The 22,630-nt window shown below is 46.0% G+C and overlaps 2 protein-coding genes across 3 annotated transcripts in view; one reads left to right on the top strand and one right to left on the bottom strand.

Moving 5' to 3' along the window:
- The window catches only part of hsd17b4 (hydroxysteroid (17-beta) dehydrogenase 4), a 15,781-nt gene extending 45 nt beyond the window's left edge, over window positions 1–15,736 (top strand). Inside the window, exons 1-25 of the mRNA XM_056593161.1 lie at window positions 1–148; window positions 631–684; window positions 1,246–1,353; window positions 1,491–1,550; window positions 1,652–1,673; window positions 1,940–1,986; window positions 2,230–2,314; window positions 2,474–2,661; window positions 3,602–3,693; window positions 3,888–3,912; window positions 4,063–4,191; window positions 5,517–5,608; window positions 5,801–5,913; window positions 6,080–6,203; window positions 6,435–6,486; window positions 7,307–7,378; window positions 9,016–9,119; window positions 9,285–9,350; window positions 10,150–10,219; window positions 10,711–10,817; window positions 11,108–11,194; window positions 11,353–11,436; window positions 11,626–11,764; window positions 13,528–13,655; window positions 14,689–15,736. The exon at window positions 1–148 is cut by the window's left edge and continues 45 nt beyond it. Of these exons, the coding sequence (XP_056449136.1) occupies window positions 91–148; window positions 631–684; window positions 1,246–1,353; window positions 1,491–1,550; window positions 1,652–1,673; window positions 1,940–1,986; window positions 2,230–2,314; window positions 2,474–2,661; window positions 3,602–3,693; window positions 3,888–3,912; window positions 4,063–4,191; window positions 5,517–5,608; window positions 5,801–5,913; window positions 6,080–6,203; window positions 6,435–6,486; window positions 7,307–7,378; window positions 9,016–9,119; window positions 9,285–9,350; window positions 10,150–10,219; window positions 10,711–10,817; window positions 11,108–11,194; window positions 11,353–11,436; window positions 11,626–11,764; window positions 13,528–13,655; window positions 14,689–14,778 (2,196 nt within the window). The 5' untranslated portion in view covers window positions 1–90 and the 3' untranslated portion in view covers window positions 14,779–15,736. The remainder of the gene's footprint in view (window positions 149–630; window positions 685–1,245; window positions 1,354–1,490; window positions 1,551–1,651; window positions 1,674–1,939; window positions 1,987–2,229; window positions 2,315–2,473; window positions 2,662–3,601; window positions 3,694–3,887; window positions 3,913–4,062; window positions 4,192–5,516; window positions 5,609–5,800; window positions 5,914–6,079; window positions 6,204–6,434; window positions 6,487–7,306; window positions 7,379–9,015; window positions 9,120–9,284; window positions 9,351–10,149; window positions 10,220–10,710; window positions 10,818–11,107; window positions 11,195–11,352; window positions 11,437–11,625; window positions 11,765–13,527; window positions 13,656–14,688) is intronic.
- A 2,553-nt stretch (window positions 15,737–18,289) lies between these two features.
- The window catches only part of LOC130384807 (dmX-like protein 1), a 43,577-nt gene continuing 39,236 nt past the window's right edge, over window positions 18,290–22,630 (bottom strand). For both annotated transcript variants that reach the window (XM_056593159.1, XM_056593160.1), the window contains exons 44-50: window positions 22,179–22,239; window positions 21,671–21,798; window positions 20,739–20,816; window positions 20,503–20,594; window positions 20,052–20,104; window positions 18,979–19,196; window positions 18,290–18,624 (exon numbers count right to left, since the gene is read on the bottom strand). In XM_056593159.1, coding sequence (XP_056449134.1) covers window positions 18,385–18,624; window positions 18,979–19,196; window positions 20,052–20,104; window positions 20,503–20,594; window positions 20,739–20,816; window positions 21,671–21,798; window positions 22,179–22,239 — 870 coding nt within the window. In that variant the 3' untranslated portion in view covers window positions 18,290–18,384. The remainder of the gene's footprint in view (window positions 18,625–18,978; window positions 19,197–20,051; window positions 20,105–20,502; window positions 20,595–20,738; window positions 20,817–21,670; window positions 21,799–22,178; window positions 22,240–22,630) is intronic.

The raw sequence follows: 22,630 nt of genomic DNA, 5'->3' as shown, positions 1-22,630 counted from the left end.
TGTTCCTACCACTTGGTTTAGTTTAGTGTGCAGTCACATCAGTGTTTTGGCAAATTGCATCTCAAGTTCCAGCTTCTATATTGTGCCGTTATGTCTGTGCCTTTGACTTTCGATGGAAAAGTCGTGCTGGTGACAGGTGCCGGAGGAGGTAAAAACTTTCACACCTTGAATGTAATATCTTCGCCCCTCTTACACTAGCTAGACATTTGACAGGATTATTCATCTATTATAAATAATCGATATAATCGACAATAACCCTATGACCCTATTATGTTGTTTTAACAAGTGGCAGTTTTATAGATATGGGATTAGCTATTTTGAATAATCTAGTCAGAAATCTGTTAATATGATTTGAAATGTTTGTTAAAGTTCATACGCCTTATCGATAGGAATGCATAGCATTAGTCGTTGTTATATGGGCTTTACTAGTCCACATCAAACACATTATAGTTGAGGCTAGCTAGGCTATGCAACGTAGTGTCAAAGTACAGTGGAACTGGGACATAGGTCATCACGAAAGTCTTACGTGGATTAACATTTGTATTTTTTTGTTAATTTAGTTAATTAATTTAATTATAACGACGGAAGAGACGGAGAGTATCGAATTAATGCTGTTTTCAACCACTACAGGTCTTGGCAGAGAATATGCATTAGCATTTGGACAGAGAGGAGCTTCAGTTGTGGGTAAGTCAAGTATTAAATAATTATTTATCCTTCAAACAGCAATGCTCACGCTCGGAGCTGGTGGATTGTTTTGAATTCCTCAATGACGTGACATCATGGTGTGTACACTCAGCGAGAAGAGTATTTGGTGTACATTTGAAGCCTATTCAGGCAGTTGTATATTCATATTTATATATTTTTAGAGCTATCAATGCAGAGGAGGTTGGCTATATTTATTTTTTCACTGAATAATTTTGGCACTCATGTTTAATTTTGAAACTTGGATAGCTCAGATCTAATATTTCACATAAAATTCAATCAGAGCTATCAACATCTCAACACATTTTTATATAAAAATATAATGATGTGTATGTAAATATATATATGTGTATTTTTGGACTTCTGTATATCAGGATGCACTTGTGAACAACTGGTTAAATTGCTTTAGAGATTAAATCGTGTTCAACCTGATGTATTTGTGTACCGTCATTCTATTCTGTAGAGATAATGGTGGCATAAAGTAACCAACCTTTGGCTCTAAAAAGATTATACGCCAAATCAAATGCTATCTGTGTATTCTAGTGAATGATCTTGGAGGAAACGCAAAGGGTGAAGGGAAGAATTCTGCCGCAGCTGATAAGGTGGTGGAGGAGATCAAAGCCAAGGGAGGCAAGGCTGTGGCCAACTATGGTGAGTAGCATGTCTTTTTATTTTGTATTTATTTATACCTATTATCTCACTATGTCTCTCTATACCTTGCGAATACACCCACAATTTAAATGCATGTGAAGATTCAGATTGCTTAATGTCAGTTTTTTGGTTGATAGATTCGGTCGAAGATGGAGAAAAACTGATCCAGTCTGCCTTAGATGCATTTGGAAGAATAGGTGAGTGCTTTTTATGTTGCGTGATACTTGCTACTAACTACATTATGGAGGGAGGTGGAGCTTCTACGGCCTCTCACATGTTTTTTTCCTTCCTCTTCCAGATATTGTTATAAACAATGCTGGGTAAGCAAATTTATTTTGTTCTTTGGAATTGTTGGGAATTCGGAGGGAAGGTGATTCTCAATTCCTCGAGAATAACCTGTACCCCATCTGCATGTTGATCCTGGCGTGCTTGACAATGCTGTCTGTTTGTGGCTCTGTGCGAACGGTAGTGAAAGCAGACTTTAAGCAATGGTAAAAAAAATGCTACATAAATGTGCTTTTTTACCAGTGGTGTACGCACCAATCTGACTTAAAGTCTAACTTAAACTTTCATTCCCTCAACCCAGGATTCTACGGGACCGATCGTTTAGCAGATTGAGCGAGTTGGATTGGGGTGAGGTTTGGTTTCAACAAAGATGTGACCTTCCATTCATGTATATTCGGAAAGTGTTCTTATTGGGATTCCTGGCTTGCTTGGGGGTACAGTGGGATCGATCCTAAGTAATGGTGACCTCTCACCTGCCAAATTGTCCATTCTTGGAAGATATAAATGCAGGATTTCTTAAGAAAGCTACTTTTAATTGACAAATTTGTTGACATGATTATTGAACACACGTTTGTACACATTTTTTTCCAGACCTTATCCAAAGAGTTCACCTCAAGGGTTCCTTCAACGTGACCCGGGCAGCATGGAACCACATGAAGGAGCAGAAGTTTGGAAGGCAAGTAGAAGTAGCGCACACCGTGAAAAAGACAGCAATGTAATGGGATGTTTGTGCATGCATATATATACACACACAAACACACACACACCTGCCTCTTCTGCCGTCTCTTCTTGGCATCGGGGATGACCTGTGCTTTGTTTTGGGTGCTTTGGTCAGAATCATCATGACGGCTTCGGCAGCAGGGCTTTATGGCAACTTTGGCCAGGCCAACTACAGCGCTGCCAAGCTGGGCCTGCTGGGACTGTCCAACACCTTGGCCATCGAGGGGCGGAAGCTCAACATCCACTGCAACACCATCGCGCCCATCGCAAACTCGCGACTGACTCAGAACATCATGCCAGCGGGTGAGCCCATCTCTGCCCATCACCATACTATGCTGTGCTTCCTCCAGAAGAAGTGCATTCATTTGGTTTATTTTACTTTTCAATGTGTTTTCTACAGTGACCCCTTAGTCTGAGCTGTTGCATAATGCAACGCCCACGCACTCTTTGTTTAACCAACTTAACGCTCCTTGGTTTGACATGCAAACTTTTCTGGGTATAAACAAGACCCCGTTATTCAGCTAAATTTGCTGAAATATCCTGGTGCAGTTAGAATTGAAACCTTAATGCCTCCGTAATTCACCCAAAGGGCAAAATACACATGGTTTAATGTGACCTTGGGGCCAAACACACACACTCACACATGCACACACACGGTAGCGATAGAAACGGGGGAGAGGCACTGTTTTTTTCTTCTGACTGAACCTAGCTTGAAGTAGCAAATCTTCATTATTGTACCTTTTTTAAAGGTACAGTTATTCATTCTCATTACTGGCCACATTGGCTGATAAGTGAACTGCAGCCTGCTCAACCTCATGCATTACTAGCGCTGCGTGGGTTGAGGCAATAACAATCAAAAAGTACTACGTTGTTAAAATCAGAAATAAACTTTAGTTATAAATAGACAATGGGAGTGTCGTGAGTGGATATAATATATGATATATATAATTCCATTTTCGCCATTATCGGATCTTAGACGTCGCCTCCGTTCTTTTTTTCTCTGCAAATCTGGACCAGTTGAAATATAAGAGAAATCAGCCCAAAGTCAGTTGGACATTTTTACGTTAATTTACATTCTGTCCATATACTGGCAATTTAAAGGGATTCAAGCATACAAATGAATACAATTGTTTATCCACATGCTTGCGACAGCCTTGGGGAGCATTGATGCGATGGGAAGCGAGACATCAGGAGGGACGCTCTGTGGTACAGCAGATCTGATATGTGTCTGTCCTTCATGTAGATATTCTGGAAAACCTCAAGCCGGAGTATGTGTCTCCCCTCGTTCTCTGGTTGTGTCATGAGCAGTGTGAGGAAACCGGCGCATTGTTTGAGGTAGGAGAATCTGTCAGTTTATATGTGTTGACACAAGCCACTCCACCTACACATACACATTTACATTTTAAGTATTGTGTGCTTGCTTTTTCTTCTTATCGTCGTTCAGTGTATTTGAACTGTGTAGTCTGTATGTGGGGCGGTTGAGATGTCAACATTTGTTTATTTACTTTGCAATGTTTACTTTCTTTCAGGTTGGTGCAGGTTGGATTGGGAAATGTGAGTGGAGTTTGTTTGTACCATCGGTATAAGTTTATAAGCTTGCCGTAGGGATATATGCCGAGACGTGTGTGTGTGTGTGTGTGTGTGTGTGTGTGTGTGTGTGTGTGTGTGTGTGTGTGTGTGTGTGTGTGTGTGTGTGACGTGTAGTACGGTGGGAGCGCTCCCCGGGACACGTCCTGCTGCGGAAAAACCATCCGATGTCTCCTGAAGCCGTGAGGGATCAGTGGGACAACATCTGTGACTTCAAGGACGCCTCCCACCCTGCTACAGTAAACGGTGGGTCACGTCGGATACACCGCACGGTGACGCCACCTTAAGCCAATCACTGAGAGATAGTAAGGCGTGGGGACCCCTCTGACTTGATTCTGTGCATGCATGAACGGACCCGATTTGAGCTAATTCAAGGGCCCTGAATGCGCTAAAAAAACGAAATTCAGCCTTTCAAGACAGTGTCGTTACTACGGGCAGTTTTCCTTCCACCAGCCTGAGATCCGTCTTTTCTGCATGGAGGCCACATTAGAGAGAGGGCAGGACGACCGATGTCCATCATTATCTGTACCCCCCTGCCTCCTCCATCGCTCCTCTGGCCTCTGATGTGTACCAGAGCAGCGGGGGTGAGCATCGGCTGAACAGAGGCACCAGTGCTACAGGGGGCGTGGCTAGCTGCATTGGCATAGCCCTGTAGCAGCTCCTTTTACTGTATGGAGTGCATCGCCATGATTACCCCGTTGCTGAGCCCCATGTTCAGCAAGGGCCACTGATGGCTTCCCAGGTTCCTCGGTCTATTTCTCTATTTTATTTCTCGTTCTTTTTCTCCTTTTTCACACTCACTCACTCTTTCGCACTCACTTTTCTCACTCACTCACTCACTCACTCACTCACTCACTCACTCACTCACTCACTCACTGACGCCGTCTACCCACTGCACCGTCCGTCAACGGATGGCGGAAGGCGTGGCTGACGGATGGGGGAGTAGTCTTTGCAGAGGCATACGTCAGCCAAGCCAGAGCTTACGCTATCTGATTGGATGACGGATCCGTCGCTGCCTGAAAAGTTGAAAAATGTTAAACTTTCTTGACGGAGCCGACGGATCCAACGGAACGGATGGATCCACAATGCATTGCAGCTCGGCCTCATTCAAAGTCAATGGGATCCGTCCGTTGACGGATGCAGTGGGCAAGAGGGGTGACTGACTGACTGACTGACTGACTGACTGACTGACTGACTCACTCAGGGGGGGAGCCGCTGGGCTCTCCAAAGCCAGAGTACACTGTCCTCGCCATAGTTATCGACGCAGCCGGCTCCTCAGCCCCCATTAATCCAGGAGACGAGCAGTGGCCGGCAGCCAGGGCTCTCCCCTTACAGGCTCCACCAGCGCCGTCATCCATTCATTCCACTCCACTCTCCCAGCTCTGAGCCAAACGCCTTTTTTTTTTTGTGGTGTTTTTCGACCAAGTACAATCATTTAAAACCGCATCTGCCTCTTGTCTGTCTCCGCAATGGTGACAAAACCAAGCACTTAGACGAGCACTGCTCACACCCCCTTTCTGTCGGACCATCTGTCTATTATTATTGTTTTGCTGTCTCTCTGTGCCATGTAGAGTCTCTGATGAGTATGCTGAGCATGCTTAACAAGGAGCCGGCCCGGGACGGACTGGCGGCAAATCCTACATCATCGTTAGGTCACAATCCTGTAAGCATACCACATTGCACTTTGTCATGTCATTCTTCTTCCGCCCCTTATTGGGCTGAATGCATCCTTCTATGTGATGCTGAGCAAATGCATGAAGACTTCTCTTCATCTCCTTCATTTTTTATTTTTTTTTTACCACATTTCAACATTAGACCCTTGCAAAGCATTTTTTTAACTCTCCTCTCATTATAGGCCCAGGCTGTGGGTTATAAATTTCCAGACCATACCTTCAGCTACACCGAGATGCAGTGTATACTCTACGCCCTGGGAGTAGGCATGTCCACCAAGGACCCTGATCACCTCAGGTGTGTGTGTGTGTGTGTGTTTGTGTGTGTGTGCGCGTGTGCGTGTGTCCTCCACTCGGTTGGTAGAACTACTGGGTCCAAACATGCTAGCCTTTATGTAAGTTCTTACCCTCCTACCCGTTGTCACACAACATGACATCCGGGTTCCCATTCTGTCCTCCCACAGATTCCTCTATGAAGGCCACGAGAACTTCGCCTGCCTGCCAACTTACGGGGTCATCATCTCACAGGCTGCCGTGATGGACTCAGGGCTGACCAATATTCCAGGATTAGAAATAAATCCAACACAGGTTAGACTCACTCCCAAATCCCTCAGGGTCAAGGGACTTGTTGCGTATGTGTTTCTGCGCCACACACGTGTAAGTGTGTGCGTGGTGGCTTCCTGTGATGTGCGTTTTCCCCTCACACACTCGTATGTCTGTGTATCAGACATCATGTAACAGAACAATAAGGCAGTTGCTCCTTTAGTGTGATTGTATTGGGGGGCTGTGATTGATCCCAGTGTCTGTGTTTGATTCCAGATTTTGCATGGAGAGCATTATCTGAAGTGCTATCAGCCTCTACCAACCTCAGGTATATTCTCATTTACTACTCTTTAAAACTCGATAGTTAGACTCGATAGAGTGACTAACATCCGTTCTAGAATAATACTCATCTTACTGATGTCTAAGGGTGCACTCACACTAGGCGATCTGGCCGTGGCCGTGGCCGTTTTAGCACCTAACCGTGCTCAAATCTGCCAGTGTGAGTGTGGCCAGTCTGGCCAGGCCGGGCCAATTTGGCCACTTGGGAGAGGTGTGCTGCTACGGCACGGGCCGCTACGGTACAGATGCTAATGAGCAGACACGCGCACACGCACGGCTACGCAACCTGAGCTGGATGACGTATAGTCAATGCGACGACCACGGACATAATAAAGGCGACAAGCCTTCTTCCCCATTAAACGGTAAACATCGCGTCAAGCGGTTCAACTGTTGGTGTGTTCTCTGTGTTGTTATCCATTGTTGTTAAAACTCTGACTGGCGGCAGACTTTATTATGGTCCATGCAGCGGACGCTTGGTGATGACGTATTACGACGTGATGACGTATGTACAAGAGCCTTCCGTGGCCAGGCCACAGCTGCGACGGCCAACGGCCACGGCCAGTTGGCCTAGTGTGAGTGCAGGCCAGAGAACAATGGGGCCATTTGAGCACGGTTAGGTGTGAAAACGGCCAACGGCCTCGGCCAGATGGCCTAGTGTGAGTGCACCCTAAGTCTATGTCTAAGGGCCAAGTGACCATCTTTAAATTCCAATGAAATTTGCGTAATGTGTAACCTCTAAATGTAGTTCTGCTGCTGTCGAATGTCGATTTAAGGTGTTCTTTGGTGAATGATTCTGTGTTAACTTCCAGGCACCCTGATCTCCAAGGCCACCATTCTAGACATTTTGGACAAAGGGTCTGGGGCTGTCATCATTATAAATGGTGAGCATTCAGTTTGAACCATTTTTGCACCCATCTTTTCTTTTGTCATTGAAATGTAGATTTCTTACTTCAAGTTTGCCCTTGGTAACCAGGTTACTGGATAATGGATGAATTGACAATTGCATGTCTGCAGGATCTGATGACGTCCTTATTAGGACAAGTTACGTGATTGATCCTTCGACAGACATTCGTGGGACTTCAAGTTCCCTTATCTATTTATTATTCTTCCCGCTGGAAATTTCCTGTAATTATTTAATGTACGCTGAAAGGGGTTCAGTGTTACAAAGTTAAGAGGTGAGACAACCCTTTTGATGGCAATGCCCCACGGAGAAAGCTATGTCTATCCTTTCAGAAAGTTTATATGTTGAAACGAATGAATGAATGAACTCAACCAACCAGTGAGTGGAGCGTATGGTCTATTTAATGGTCTATTTATTCAGATTGACAGCTGTTATTAGTCTTATATTACTGCTGCATGTGCTTGCCTGCACTGGGAATAGAGCTCAGCTGAAAATATAATAACAAGTTGCGGAAGGCAGTATTCCTGCTTTACTATGGCGTAATATGGCAGCTCCTTGTTGAGATATCGACAGAGAACGGTTGCTGTATGATGGATTGACAACGGTACAGTAGGGCTTGCACATTGTGACGTCCCCACGCAAAGACCTCCTCCATTTTGGAAGCATAGGATTGGACAGTGAGTCCTCTTATTAGTGTGAATGTTTTTTGTTCATTGTTTAGTATTAATCGTAAAATAATTAGTCACTATTGGAAGTTGTTTTTGTGCTTCAAACTGTTACAGCGTTTCTCACACGAGATGTCTTCTCAAATCTGATATACAAGCCCTATAGTGGTGTTATAGAGAAAATTGTATAGATAACTTTAAATAAATATATTATAAATATTGTTCAGTATAGTATAGGTCATCTTATGTTTTCCACTGTAATTTCTATTCGTATTGGCTAAATAACCTCACTGAGAGCAGCTTTGCAGACTTTTCCCTCCACTGTTGGCCTTTGCCTTCTTGTTGATATCATTTGTGTTATTGTGTATACCGGGGGTACTGGCACTCTTTGCTCAATACTCAATGCATGTGTATTTGTAAATGTCTTACCGTTAGGGTTAGCATATGTCTGCGAAAGGTCTTGTTGATGATTGAGTTGGACACATAAAGTCAAAGGTTAAAAAACCACTGCACTACAGGCTAGTGCCTGGTTTTTCAAACTTAAGTGGGTTGCAAGATGGGCCAGAGTGGGTCCCGAGACGGCCACAGTCAACATTTTCCCCACAATATTACATGCATGCTAACACGTCTTGTCTGTTTTATCTGATCCTTAGTGTGTTTGAGTGAAAAGGCGACAACCCAGATTGAAAAATGTTAACTATCCCTTTTTTCCCCCCCGACATGGTAATGACAATGTAAAGATATTTGGTGGGTCCTGAGCCAAATATATCTGCACAGGGGGGGTCCCAGAAAACCTTTGGGAACCCCATAGCAAGTGGATAGTGTTGTAGTGGCTAGAGTGTTGGGTCTTGCTGCCGAAAGGTTCTCTGTCTGATGTCCACAGGCCAGCTGTAGGTACAACCGACTTGTCCCATCTCTGAGCTTAGGATCAAACCTGATGTTCTGTCTCTAGTGAGCACCTACCAAGGCCAACGCCTCGTGTGCAGCAACCAGTGGTCGGTGTTTGTGGTCGGGGCCGGAGGCTTCGGGGGCAAGAAAAGCTCTCCTCACGCGGAGGTATTCATTCTGACATCTCTCCCCTTTCCCCCTCACCCTCCCTCTCACTCTCTTTCTCCCTCTCCCTCTCACTCTCTGTCTGTCTCTCATGGTTTGTACAACGATAAAGCAGAGGTCACATGAAGACCAGATTGTCATCTTTGGTCCTTTGTCCTTGTTCTCCAGAACACCGCTCCTCCTCCGAGCCGGGCCCCAGATTCTGTAGTGGTTGAGTCCACCACAAAGGAGCAGGTACGTGTGTGTGTGTGTGTGTGAGTCCGGACCACAGTGTTCCCATGCAAATCACATGGGAAGTGTGAACTGAGGCAAAAATTGTGAAAGTGATATTATTCTTGTGGATGTCTGGTAGATGTCCGATGATTCAGCTTGTTGCACCACTGCTTGACATTTTTTTGACATAATTGTAAAAAAGAGAGGAATCCAGAGGCATTATGTGATGCAGATGAATCGCCCACAACCCCGTGTGTTATCCGGATCTGTTTCATTCTCTCCATCAGCCTTGCACCAAGTCCTGCCTTCTGAGTGTGCAGGGCTGTTTTTATTATGGGATGTAAGGAATCAGATCTAACCCTGTGTCGTTATTGGAAAAATAATATGCGACTGGGGTTAGTGATGGCCAAGGTTGCTTACTGAGGTGCATTCTCTTCCAATATCGGGACAGCCCAGAGTGGTCAATTACCCTCACACCAAAGAAACCAACCATGATTAGATGCTAGTTACTTGCAATCTTTAACGTTAATGTCCTTTTATCGACTTAATTAGCTGGAATTTAAGTGTTCTTTGGCGGGCGCTATGAGCAGATTGTTTTTGCGTTGTCAAGGCAACGACCATTCCATCGGACCATTGTATTTAATGTTGGATTTGTGGCCAATGTAAAAAGGCAGGCACACCCCCCGCCCCCCCCCCCCGTTATTGAAAAATACTGCAATGCCTGGAAACGGTATCGACCAATTGGGATGAAGTATTGAACAATGTGGTCGGTGCAGACAGACTAAAGGGGTTGTTGGGGTTCTCTCCTGTGTGGACGCAGGCGGCCCTGTACCGTCTGAGTGGGGACCGGAACCCTCTTCACATTGACCCCAGCTTCTCCGCCATGGGAGGTGAGGGCCGGCTCTTGCCAAAGTGGAAGAAATGGCTTCATGAAAGAATTCCAAATGAAAATCGTATTTTTGAAGCAAGATGAAGGGCTTTGTTGTTTGCTTACAGAACAAATTGTACTCTTTTGTAGATTCGCACTGCATGAGGCCGTCTCCTAGCCCCACTTATGGCGTGCGTCGGTTAGAAACTAGGACCCTATATTTTCCTTGCCGGTTAAGAAAAGTTTATATTGTAGAGGAAATAGAGGATGAACAAGTACCAGGCTGTTAGTTCTATAGCACACAGACTAGATCTGTAACATACAGGCTAGGTCTGTAACATACAGGCTTGGTCTGTAACATAGGATAGAACTTTAGCATACAGACTGGTACTACAGTGTTGTGTTTTTTTTGCTTGAATATGGTTAATATGTGGAGAAACTAAATCCAATGAGACCCAGTTTGTTCTGAAGTGGACCGTGAAATGTGGCTAAACATGACGACTCTTTGGCCAGGCTTCAAGGATCCCATCCTGCACGGCTTATGCTCCTTCGGCTTCGCTTCACGTCACATTCTCAAGCAGTACGCCAACAATGACCCCGCCCGCTTCTGTGCCATAAAGGTAGGAGAGCCTATGCTGCCATAATGCTTGGATCAAATAATAATAATGTGACGTGATGTGTGCAGTAAAGTTTGTTTGACATTGTAACCTGAGGATAGCCCCATGAGATGTATCATTCCATTCTATAGTGCTTGAGTTACATCGCAGAAAACCAGGTGCCCTGAATTCCAAGCACCTCTGGAGTTTATATTTTTAATAAGGTGTTAAGCAATTGCAAGGCGTTAAAATGAATATTTCATTAGCGGCTCCAACACACTCCTCATCCCCATCCTGATATCATTTTGCCGCAGGTTCGCTTCGTTAAGCCCGTGCTGCCCGGACAGTCTCTCCAGACAGAGATGTGGAAGGAGGGGAACAGAGTTCACTTTCAGTGCAAGGTCGGTGTACGAGGAACGTGCTCCCGTCTCTAACCGCAGTCCCATTAAAAAGACGTTAACATCGCCCCCCCCACCCCTGAGGGATTGTCATTCTCAATGTGCACTGGATGAAGGCTACTGTAACCCACACTGGCGGACCACCTGTGTGCCCCTGTCAGGTCAAGGAGACGGGCAGTCTGACTCTCTCCGGCGGGTACGTGGATCTGTACGATCAGACGTCCGATCCCAAGGCCCTCCAGCCCGTACGACACACACACACACACACACACACACACACACACACACACACACACACACACACACACACACACACACACACACACACACCATGTGCATTCCAAACTTCCATGCCTCTTGGTCATCCTAAAACTTGCATGCAAAGATGTTGCAAGAAAAGTGTTAAATTGAGTCTGTTCCCCCCCCTTGCCCAGGCGGCGGACCTCCAGAGCAGGTTGGTGTTTGCGGAGATCGGGCGCCGCATCCAGGCCTCGGGTGCGGGGTTGGTGGAGCAGGTGAAGGGCGTGTTTGGCTGGGAGATCACCCAGGACGGCAAGACCGTCGCCCAGTGGAGTGAGTAGCGACCGGGGGGGCCCGGGGCCTCCGATGTGGTACCATGGGGCCACTGTATGTGTGAAGTGCCTCTATGCATACTCCTCCATGTGTTTTATTATTTTATTTCTGTAACGTTTTTTTTTTTTTCTCAAATTCTGTAAGTCATACTGCAGCCTATACCGTAGGTCGTGAATTAGGAATTAGGCTCATGAATTAGGCTTCTTCTCCTCGCCAGATTGACCTGGACTCAAAATTCCAGATTAATATTCTTTCAGAATATTAATCTCTAGTATCAGATGCATTTAGAAAAATCCATAGTCTTATGCCCTAAAAATGTTTACTTTTCCTACAATTTCATCTTAAAGCTGAACATGATAAAAAGATTCACAGGCTACAAAAATAATTAAAAATTCACCAAAATTGCCACATAAAATTAGAGACCAAGCCTCACAAAAATCATCAACCAGAATTTTTTTTTATTTAGTTCCATTTGAGAAATATTGGCCAATAAAGTTGGAGCAGTTAGCCCATTTTTCTTATATGACCATTTTGTTATTGTGTAAAAAAAACATACGACTATTATTAGGTGGATACCAATACCCCCCACTACCCATAAACCCAAATTGTGGTACTGCACCCAAAGGTGGCGCTATTTAAAAAAAATATAAACGAGCCTTATTTCTCCTTACCAGATTGACCTGGACTCCAAATTCTTTCATCATATTAATCTCTAAAATCAGATGCATCTTTTTCACCCCGGTCTTCTGCTCTAATTTTTGTACTTTTCCCACAATTTCATAGAAAAGCCAAAGTCTTGCCTATCTGATAATTTTGTTATAGTATAGCTACCATACGGCTATTATTAGGTGGATACCATTAACAGTGCAAATTTTCAGATCTGTGTTTTTTAAAAAAGCCCTTAATTCACTTGAGAAATGTGTGCTTGGAGGTTTCTGGATGTTGTATGCTTATCAATAGAAATCTTGACCATGTGAATGAGGCTGAAGTTCGGGTTTATCAGTGTCTCAATGGGATAATGCCTTGTACAGGTGATCCTTAGGTTGAGAGTTTGAATCCCGATTATAGCATGCTGAACATGACATTCGGCCATTGCTTTGCAGCTCACTTGAAAGCCGAGGCACAGTATTGCATTAAGTGGAACATCCTCATCAACATCTTTCCTTCATAATTATTTGTCATATATATATATCTTCCATTAGTGTGTTTTTGACTTTTAATTTTGCTCGGACCCCGTTAATCACCGCTTGCGGTTATATTTATTATAATTATTGCAAAAAAATAATAAACGTTTGTTGACTTTTTATGTTGACAATGGGGACTTGGAAAACAAACCAATATAATCTTTTGTTAGGAGTGTTGTTTGCTTAGACCTTACCTGGTATAAGAGTGGCTCTACAGGTTTAGGTGTATGATGTGCTTCGGGCATTCCATTTTCAGCCATAACATTTTTTTGCTAATGAGCCGTCTAATGAGCATTGGCAACAGTGGTGAAAGGAAATCGACTCACTCCCTCTCTCTCCGTCTCCCCATCTCTCTCCATCCCTCCATCTCCCTCTCTCTCCATCTCCCCATCTCTCTCCATCCCTCCATCTCCCTCTCTCTCCATCTCCCCATCTCTCTCCATCCCTCCATCTCCCTCTCTCCCCATCTCTCTCCATCCCTCCATCTCCCTCTCTCCCCATCTCTCTCCATCCCTCCATCTCCCTCTCTCTCCATCTCCCCATCTCTCTCCATCCCTCCATCTCCCTTCCCGCTCCCAGCTATAGATCTGAAGAACGGGGCCGGGGCTTTGCATGAGGGCCCCTACAGCGGGAAGGCAGACGTGTCCATCGCTGTGTCTGATGCAGACTTCATGGCGCTGGTCCAGGGGAAGGTCAACCCGCAGCAGGTAATGCATCAGCTGGTGGGGTGTGGGGGGGGGTGGGGTGTGGGGGGGGGGGGGGGTGGAGGTCTCTGAAAGGATGGAGGATGGTGGTGGTGGCTGCTAGGCTAATATATTCCCGGACTACATTCAGCTGCTTGGTTGAAACGGTTTCTCTGTTAACATGGTCACTCTCAAAGACAAGAGGGAGTCACAGTGTAACAGGGTCAGGGAGGAGGGAGGGGGGGGGGGCGGGGAGCAAACGTCACGTAGAGTGAGGTCTATTTAGAGAGATGACGGTTCAGTGGACAGAAGGAGTCTGGTAGAGAAATGACAGAAGGAGCCCATAGCCTAGAATGGACACACACCCACCCACACACACACGCACGCACACATAATTTGATGAAACTTGAGAACTATTAAGCATTTCAAAATGCGTGCCCTCACAGCGTCGAGCTGTCAGGACACTTTGGTAGGCCCAGGCTTTAAAAGGAGAAAGTAATGATTTAAGAAAAGGCAGGTAGCACTGTGCCTTTTTATAATCGATGGCGCCACTACCCGATTGTGCTGAACTGATAAGCTTCTCACGGTCCTCAGTATTGATCTCAGGATCCGCCATGCGTGCGCCCCAAATGGTGGCTGGCTCGCCGAGAGAGCGTATGGAAAACGATGCCTAGAGCCTCTATTCTGTAGGCGTCACAAGCCTTTTTTCTAATTAAAGTTCATGCGATGATTCAAAGTGATGGTTCAGCGTGTTGGATGGAAGTATGGTGATAAAATCTGGTTTATTAGTTAATCTTTTTTTTGACAGTTGTACATGGCCGTTACCTTGGGGGTTAGCTTGTGTGACGGAATCCGTTCACAGGACTTGTTTTTAAACAAATAGAGGCACGTTACACTCACTCGAGCTAGGCTGGATCCAAACAGTACGGTTTAACTGATAAAGAAGTGCTTTCGGGGTGAACTTACCCATTTTAAAGAGGGGGAAGGGGAACTGTGATGCCCGTCTGGTTGCTGCTAGACTTGCGCTGACACCACCATGTCCTTGTCCTTCTGCCAGGCATTCATGGCTGGAAAGCTGAAGATCAAGGGAAACATCATGTTAGGTCAGAAGCTGGACATCATCCTGAAGGACGTTGCCAAGCTGTGAGCTCCTCGGACACCCAGGAGTCGACTAATGGTGAACATTTCCATCAATAATGCACATTGCCTTCCTCCTCAAAGTCTGTTTTCGCTTACATTTGGACTGCCCTGCCAAGGAAGGATTATATAATATAATATATATTAATCGGGTAACATGAATGCATGAAATGGGTAAATATTACAGAAATAATTACTAATGAAGTCCAACCAGAAGTAGATTTTTATGAGATAGAATCCATATCTTTTTAGATCTTAAGGCTTGGATGGTAGGGGGGTTACAAACTCTTCTCATGTCTGTCTCCTCTTAGCTTTCAAGGCTTTTTTTGTTGAACGGATTTAAATCACAGCAGATGTACATGCAAACGGTCCGCCAATTGTTCTTAACTGGCAGGTCTTGAACAGGGTGACAGATGGTCGATTTTCTGTTGATGTTGAGATGAATACTCCTTCCCTCTGCACTCCAGTCAAGTGATAAAACATAACAAGTGACACATGGATCCTTCAACTTGCTGTTGGTAATCATGTTAATTATGTGTGTGCTAAGGCTAAAGTTTTTTAACTTTACTCACTTTCTTTGTTGTTTGCCTTTAGTTACACAAAACAATAACTTTAGTTTAGAATATCGTCTAAAGATTCATGCACTAGATTCATGTCGTTAAACATCCAACATATGAATACAAAGCGGTGAAGACATGCTATACAATGATTTGGGTAATGTTCAGAGTGGAATACCCATGATGTGATTTGTGTAATATCCTGCAGAAGAATGGGAACAGTCCTTTTGTGATAACCGAAAACATTTCTTTCTTGTAATAATGAATAAAGTAATAATATAAAGGTTTCTCCTGTATTACTCCTTGTTTCCTTCCAAAAGCTTGTCCATCACGTATTGCTGAGGACTTCCAATCCCAGGCCAAATGCATAGCTTTCCCCTTTACCGTTCATAAGATGTTAACGATCGCAATTAAAAAACAAAGACAAATTGGTGCCATGTTACATGAAGTTTGATTTATTACATCCTTACATTTAATGTAGATAACAGTACGATATACACATCTTTGTTATAAAATTAGAATCTAAGCAAATTCACATTGGTGAGATTAAATGCGACCAGAGCACCACGGTTCGCTTAACGTCATGGTTCTGTCCCATAGCAAGTTCCCAGACTGAGTCATGAAGTGCGTAAGTGGAGCAGTTTGCCAATTTTCAGTGAAGACTTCGCTTGAGAAAAGAAAAGGGACAGCCGGGATAAAAGGGTTTGGCTGTGGCTTTAAAGCAGATCTTTTTTTGTATATCATAAATGATGTATTGTGCTTAGGCTAGTTTCTCTCAAATTAGTTTACAAAGTAAACACACACGCTATGCTAACCCATGACCATGATAATTAGTTAATATAATATTCTTAGTTAATGGATATGGATAAATCAATCCAAATATATATTTTCTTATGAACCAGATTCAGAAATATACTTGGTAACAGAAGCATGTCCTTAGATACATTGAATCTGGAATACTAATAGCCACGGCTATGCAGAGTAAAAAGCCACTTAATATACCATTCAGTTTATATACAGTCACTGGGGCCTGATCTACAAAGCATTCTCCCATCAAAGTAAATAATGTCCTTCTCTTTCAGCAGCTTGATGTTGATGGTGTGTAAGCTCTGTGGATCTATACCCCTTTAGACAAGTTGGCTACGAGACTAGAATCTGTTCCTATAATCCCCCCCAATCAAGGTATAGTTCGGCTATTGGATCCCACCGATTCACAAAATAACACATTCCAATATAAAAAGAAAGATTACTCTATTCTACCATTTCCAAAACAATAAAAAAAAATCCTGGTCAAACTAGCTTTATCAGAGGATAGTCAAATGTTTTTTCAGTCCTGGCCCATCTGGAAATGAAAGTAAAGTCCACTTAAGAGTGGTGTGTCATTGTACAAATAAACTGCCATGTCCACTATAAAATAATTATAGTTCCTGAAAAGAAAGGGGGAAAAATTATTTCCTTTTTCCATATATTAACCCACCATCAATTCAACGGCAAACAATTTATTAAAAGGTGAACATGTAAAATAAATACTGACACAATGTTTTATTGAAAAACCTCAACCAATAAGAGCCCGGTCTTTTAAATTAAACCAAATTTGTGCAACTCATTTATGACAAAAACTCCTCCTTACTAACAGTTCTAGTCTTGCAGAAAGTTTAAGGACACTTAAAAATACTGCTATTTTAATATAGACCAGGACCATTAGAAACTTCACACATATTGCGCTCATAAAAGACGTACCATCTAGCATTGTAGCTCTGTGCTAAATACAACATTGGAATTCCTTCATTATACTGAATGTGCAAATAGATTGAAGACAAATGGCCTCTCAGGGCACTGGTTTGGCGATTCAGGGCAAATCAGAGGTCAAACTGATGTGTATATATATATATCTCTATACTGTATGTATGTGTGTGTATATATATCTCTATACTGTATGTGTGTATATATGTATTTATTATCCATAGTAAAACCCTAACATTAAGGTCCCATGAGTATTTCTGCATGGAATGAGTTGTTTGTTTCTCTTGTGCGAGGCAGCTTTTAAAAACAACCCTGCAAGTACCGCTTTAAATCTCTTAATCAAGTTCTTACACTGGATTTCACTTCCTAACCAAGTAATGCAAAGCACTATATCGGGAGTCGTGTGGTTGGATACGATATGCAGTGAGCTATCCGGGTTCTAATTGGGTTGCGCCAAGCAAGGGAGATTGACACTACAGCTTATTAATTAACTACAAGGTGCTCATACACGTGATCTGCACAATTCCCCCCTCCTCCTCATCTACTAATAGTTTATCTTGGTGATAAATAACGGTAATCACGTCTCTTACTAAATATGACAGTGTGTGGACATTATGAGGGAGTCTCTGGTGAACCATGTCATATACTGGGCATGTTCTCCTCAAATCAAGTCATACCCACTCCCTCTAGCGTCTCTCATGGCTTCAAGCCAAGGGCCTCAAAAAACGAAAACATCGTCTGGTGACGTTCGGTAGCAGATGGGTGGAGGCGGTGGTTTTTGGGGGAGAAACGTCCAACTGCATCCATTATCAAATCACATCCGTTTTGACAGAACAGGTCCTCAGTCCATACTCCCCCCACCCGCTCTCTCCTGAGGGCTCCCAGTTTCTCCAGACACTGCCGATTCAGATCTCCAACGGCCTCCACAAAGCCCCCCCCCCTGGAGTGAGCGATCAATAAGCACTCCGGCCTTGTTCTCCCAGTCTATGACGGGGGCAGTCGCCCGAGCCGTTCTTCAGCGCCAGCGTCGCCCGGGCGTACAGGAAAGTCCTCTCTGACATGTGAGATCATCCTCCACGGCTGATGAATGACCCGCCGTGTTCAGGGCTAACAATAAAGGTCCTTTAGCGGTGATGCCGCCACCCCCGCCGCCGCCACTGGCCGACCCCCCCATCCCGCCCGACCCCACCCCAAGCCCGCTCTCCTCCCCCCCTCCCCCCTCCTCGAAGCACTCTGAATGGAAGTCGCCCGGGGGCGACCTCGGAACCCCGAAGCTGGAATGAGCCGTGGGGATTGGCCCCCCCCGGGGCCGCGCGCTATATGACGAACTTGACGTCGCTCCTGAGGTTGCCGTGGTGATTTTTGTTGGCGGCGATGTTGTAGCGGTCGGGCAGGACCCTCATCTTCATGGTGCCGTCGGCGCCGCACGAGAAGACGTGATTGGTGGGCCCCGCCTCCAGCTGCATGACGCCCGTGCCCAGGTTGCGGAACAGCGACTGGCGCGCGTGCTCGCTGGGGAAGTTGTGGAGCAGAGTCTGGTCGGCCAGGCTCCAGACCTGAGGAGGACCAGCCAGCACATCGTCAGGGTTAGTTCAAAAGGGGCTACAGGTACCAATGGTGGTGATGTTTATTAATGTTGTTCATGTTGACTAAGGTTAAAGTGTTCATATTAACTACGGTATTCATTTATACATTAGTTAATAGGGTTAGGGATACCCCTAACCCTTTGCTTATTCTAGGTAATAAGGCTCATCGCGGCATTAACTCACACTAATGAATGGTTTACTAATGTACCTTTATATGTACCCCATAAGTGTTACCCAAACCACAGTGTCCACAAAAAAACACCCATCCTTAAGGCCAACATGAAGCCCCCCCCCTCCCCCCTGCTCTGCAAGAGGCCGGGGTACCTTGATGTTCCCCTCGGCTGAGCCGCTGACGAAGGAGCTCTCGCTGGGGTCCACGGTCAGGGCTTTGACCGGCGAGTCGTGGGCCTGGAAGCTGCGGCGCTGGCGCCTGTGGGCCAGCTCCAGCACGCTGAGGAAGCCCTTCCTGCCCCCCGTGATCAGCAGCTGGAGCCGGGACGCCATGGCCAGCACCGTGGCCCCCGACTCATGGCAGTAGAAGGCTGGGGGGAGAGACAGAGTAGGAAGACAGTTAGGCCCCCGACTCATGGCAGCAGAAGGCTGGGAGGAGAATGACAGCTAGGGGGCTGTATAGGGCAGTGGCTAGTGTGATGAAAAAGGTCATACGTTGGTTTGTTTTAATCATATACGCTTAGTTGCCTGTTGCTTGTATTATCCGGCCATCCCATCTTTTAACAAGCCCCCTTTGTTGTTAACCTTTTGCGTTTCCTTTTGTCGTTAAATGGTCACAAGAAAGCAGTTACCCCTAATTAAGAACGCACAATGTAAATATCTTCCCCCTTGGCAAGATGCCTAACAGAAAAGGGGTGAAACTGTACTCCCCTTCCCAAGATATCAGAGGGTGAAACCATGTCCCCTTTGATGTAAGGACAACAGCCTTCTGGGGAGGAAAGCTCTGTTAAACTACCCTGCTAGAGAGGAGACTAATGTATGCAGACATTTAAATAGACGCAATTTCTCTGAAAGAAATGGCCACGACACTAGGGGGTATGAAACTCCCAGCCGTAAGGAACTGGGTTCAATCCCCCCCCCCCCCCCCCCCTCCTCCTCCCCAGCGTTCACAGTCTCCCTGTAGGCATCCATCACATAAACCACTAGCTGCTCTTTAATGACTCGTGTCTGAATGATAATAATGAACGGTCAACATTAAGGTATGATGAAGAGAGGAAGAGAAGGCGAAAGAGATGTATCTGTAGAGATGCGGGTCGGGCACTCGGGGAGAACTCAAAGAGGCGACAGGAAACCAATGCCCAAAGTAAACGGAGAGCGGATGAGCGATCTGTCACGGGCTCCGGGGCGGCGGTGTTGGGTGCAGTCATCGGTTTCAGCGGACTCACCGTGGACCAGGCTGTTGAGGGGCGTCACCAGAGTGTCCCAGAGACAGACGTTCCTGAGGGGAGAACACAGAGGGGCATCCGTCAGATTGGCGCTCAGAGGTGCTGCTCCCCTGTCCGGACACACATCGAACTGGGACGACCGCGGGCCATAGCGGCATGTCGCTTCTTGAAAGGGGAATCCTTTTTTTTCTTTACGTGGTAATTTATCTGATACGCTCTTCAACAAAGCAAGTCAACCTTGTTGGCGAGAGAGGACTCGTGTAGGACTTTAAAAGGTGACATATTATGCCACCAGGTGTGAGTGGGATGAGCTGTTACAAGCCGTTTTGAAAATCTGCCTCTTCTGACATCACCAGTGGGCGTGTCCACGCCCACTGGTGATGTCATAAGAGGCCGATTTTCAAAACGGCTTGTAACGGCCAATCACACTAAGGCGACGGAGGGGGCTCACCTATTGTCCGCGGACAGGCCCGCCGTGGCAATGAGGGAGGACGAGCCGGCGAACACAAAGTCATGAGCCGTCTTGTTGTGGCACTGCAAGGTCTGCCACGACAAACACACACACACAACGGATAAACCAGTAGACGGTGAGTCAGCAGTGTCTGGACAGCGACGCAATCAGAAGAAACCCCCAGAGGGGGGGGAGGGGGGAGAACAATAGATGGAGGATGATGTAACGGGACTTACCAAGTAGGGCTTGGGCGCCGTGCCGCTGGTGTTGGTCTGCCAGAGACTCAGGCCTCCGTCCGCATCCACGATCCCAAACTACAGAACACCACAACGTTAGGACAACCGTACCCCCCAAAGGAGACGCAACCACCACCGGTCTGACATACGTTTGCTCAATCAACTTTTATAGCAGGACTGTCTGTCCAGGCCGAGACCCCCCCCCCCCCTACAGAGGGTCTCTCCTATTGGTCTCTTGGTTTTATGTGTGGGTTAGCCCTTGCTAGAAAAGGAGCGGGCGGTCCGAGGAACGTCTCCGACCATTATTCAGTCACTTAGGAACTCTGAAATCAGGTCTGACGTGTGTGTGCAATCTCCGCCCCCCCCCCCCCCCCTCCCCTCTGTTTCCCAAGGTGAGGGCCAACGTCCTCTATGGCTCTGTTTGGATTCCTCCCCTGAATCCAAAGCACCACTTCCATAGAAGGGGCCGTTGAGCGCCCCACGTTAGACAAGGCGGGGGCACGTCCGACTGTGTTACTGATAGAGTGTGCTTTACGTTGTGAAGGCAGTGCATGTGTGTGTGTGTGTGTGTGTGCACTGTGGCTGTAAGTGAATTTCTCTCTTTCATCAACTTCGTCTGTCTGTGTGTCCATGTCTGTGCGTGTGTGTGTGCGTGTCTTTGCGTACGTGTGCGTCCATGTATGCCCACGTCCGTGTCCATATGTGTGTGCGTCCGTTTGTGTGTGCATGTGTGTGCGTATCCATGCGTTTGTCCATGTGCGTGCGTGTGTGTTTGATCATGTGTGTGTCCGTTTGTGTGTGCATCAATGTGTTTGTGTATTGTCCACGTGTGTATGCGTGTCCCTGTCTCTTCGTGAGTCGGCGTGCGTGCACGTCAGCAGATTGTGTGAAGGACAGCAGCCCTTGCAGACGTCTACGTGGCTCCCCCTTGCCTTGTTCCCTTGGTGGTTGAAGCGTATCCTGGTGACTCTGGAGTTCCCCGGGCTCCTGAAGCAGATGATCTGCTGGGAGTGGCCCCACTCAAACATCCTCACGCTGCCGTCCTGGGCGCCCGTCAGGTCTGGGGAAGCAATTGTACTCATTTTATAGTCACAGCATAGACATACGTCTAGCAGTCGTACTGTACAGAGACCTGCTGGGAATGACGCAACTCAGAACCATCAGACAACTGGATGGTAGCCAAACATACAAGGTTTGTAACAAAAGAGCGACATTTTTTTGACTCAAGATTTATTTATTATTCAAGCACAAAGCTGTCTCTACACAGCCGAGAGGAACTCGCAACATTGGCTGTTTTATCACCCGTATTAGTCAACGTTTAACCGTGTGACAGGGCGCTTTGCTCAAAGTGCGTCGGTGAACGTGTGAACCCCCCCCCCCAGTGTGAACGGAGAGTGTGTGAGCAAAGTATTAGTAAGTGCAGCGTGCGGAGTCACTCACAGTACGGCAGCGTGGGATGGGAAGTCATCCTCCTCACGTTGTTGATGTTTCTTTTGATCAGCTGAAAGGGACGGGGGAAAGAGAAACACGAAGAGGAGGAAGACAGAGCTAAGTCAAGCATTCTGTTCAGTCTGAACCGCGTGGGCGGGGATGAACTGAAACCAGCACAAAAACAACACAAACTACACATGGCACCAACCAAACAAAGTTGTGCTGTAGTTTGCCAAGTAGTGCGCTTTGCCTCACACCAAAAACACACACACCAGAACGGGTGAAACTCCATTATTCTTGATGAGCAGATGAAAACAGAGAGGGGGGGATATTATTATGAGCAGAGCGGTGGTTTGTCTACGGTGACCTTTGCGTTGAGATTATAAGATTTGCTTGGATTAGTTTGGTTCACAATCCAGTTCCAGAAAGTGGGAGCTCCCAGTGTTAGGAAAACCAAACAC

This window comes from Gadus chalcogrammus, chromosome 6 (assembly GCF_026213295.1).
Source record: "Gadus chalcogrammus isolate NIFS_2021 chromosome 6, NIFS_Gcha_1.0, whole genome shotgun sequence".
Classification (NCBI taxonomy): domain Eukaryota; kingdom Metazoa; phylum Chordata; class Actinopteri; order Gadiformes; family Gadidae; genus Gadus; species Gadus chalcogrammus.
Note: the sequence above shows the minus strand (reverse complement) of the source record. Positions and strands in the feature narration are given on the sequence as shown.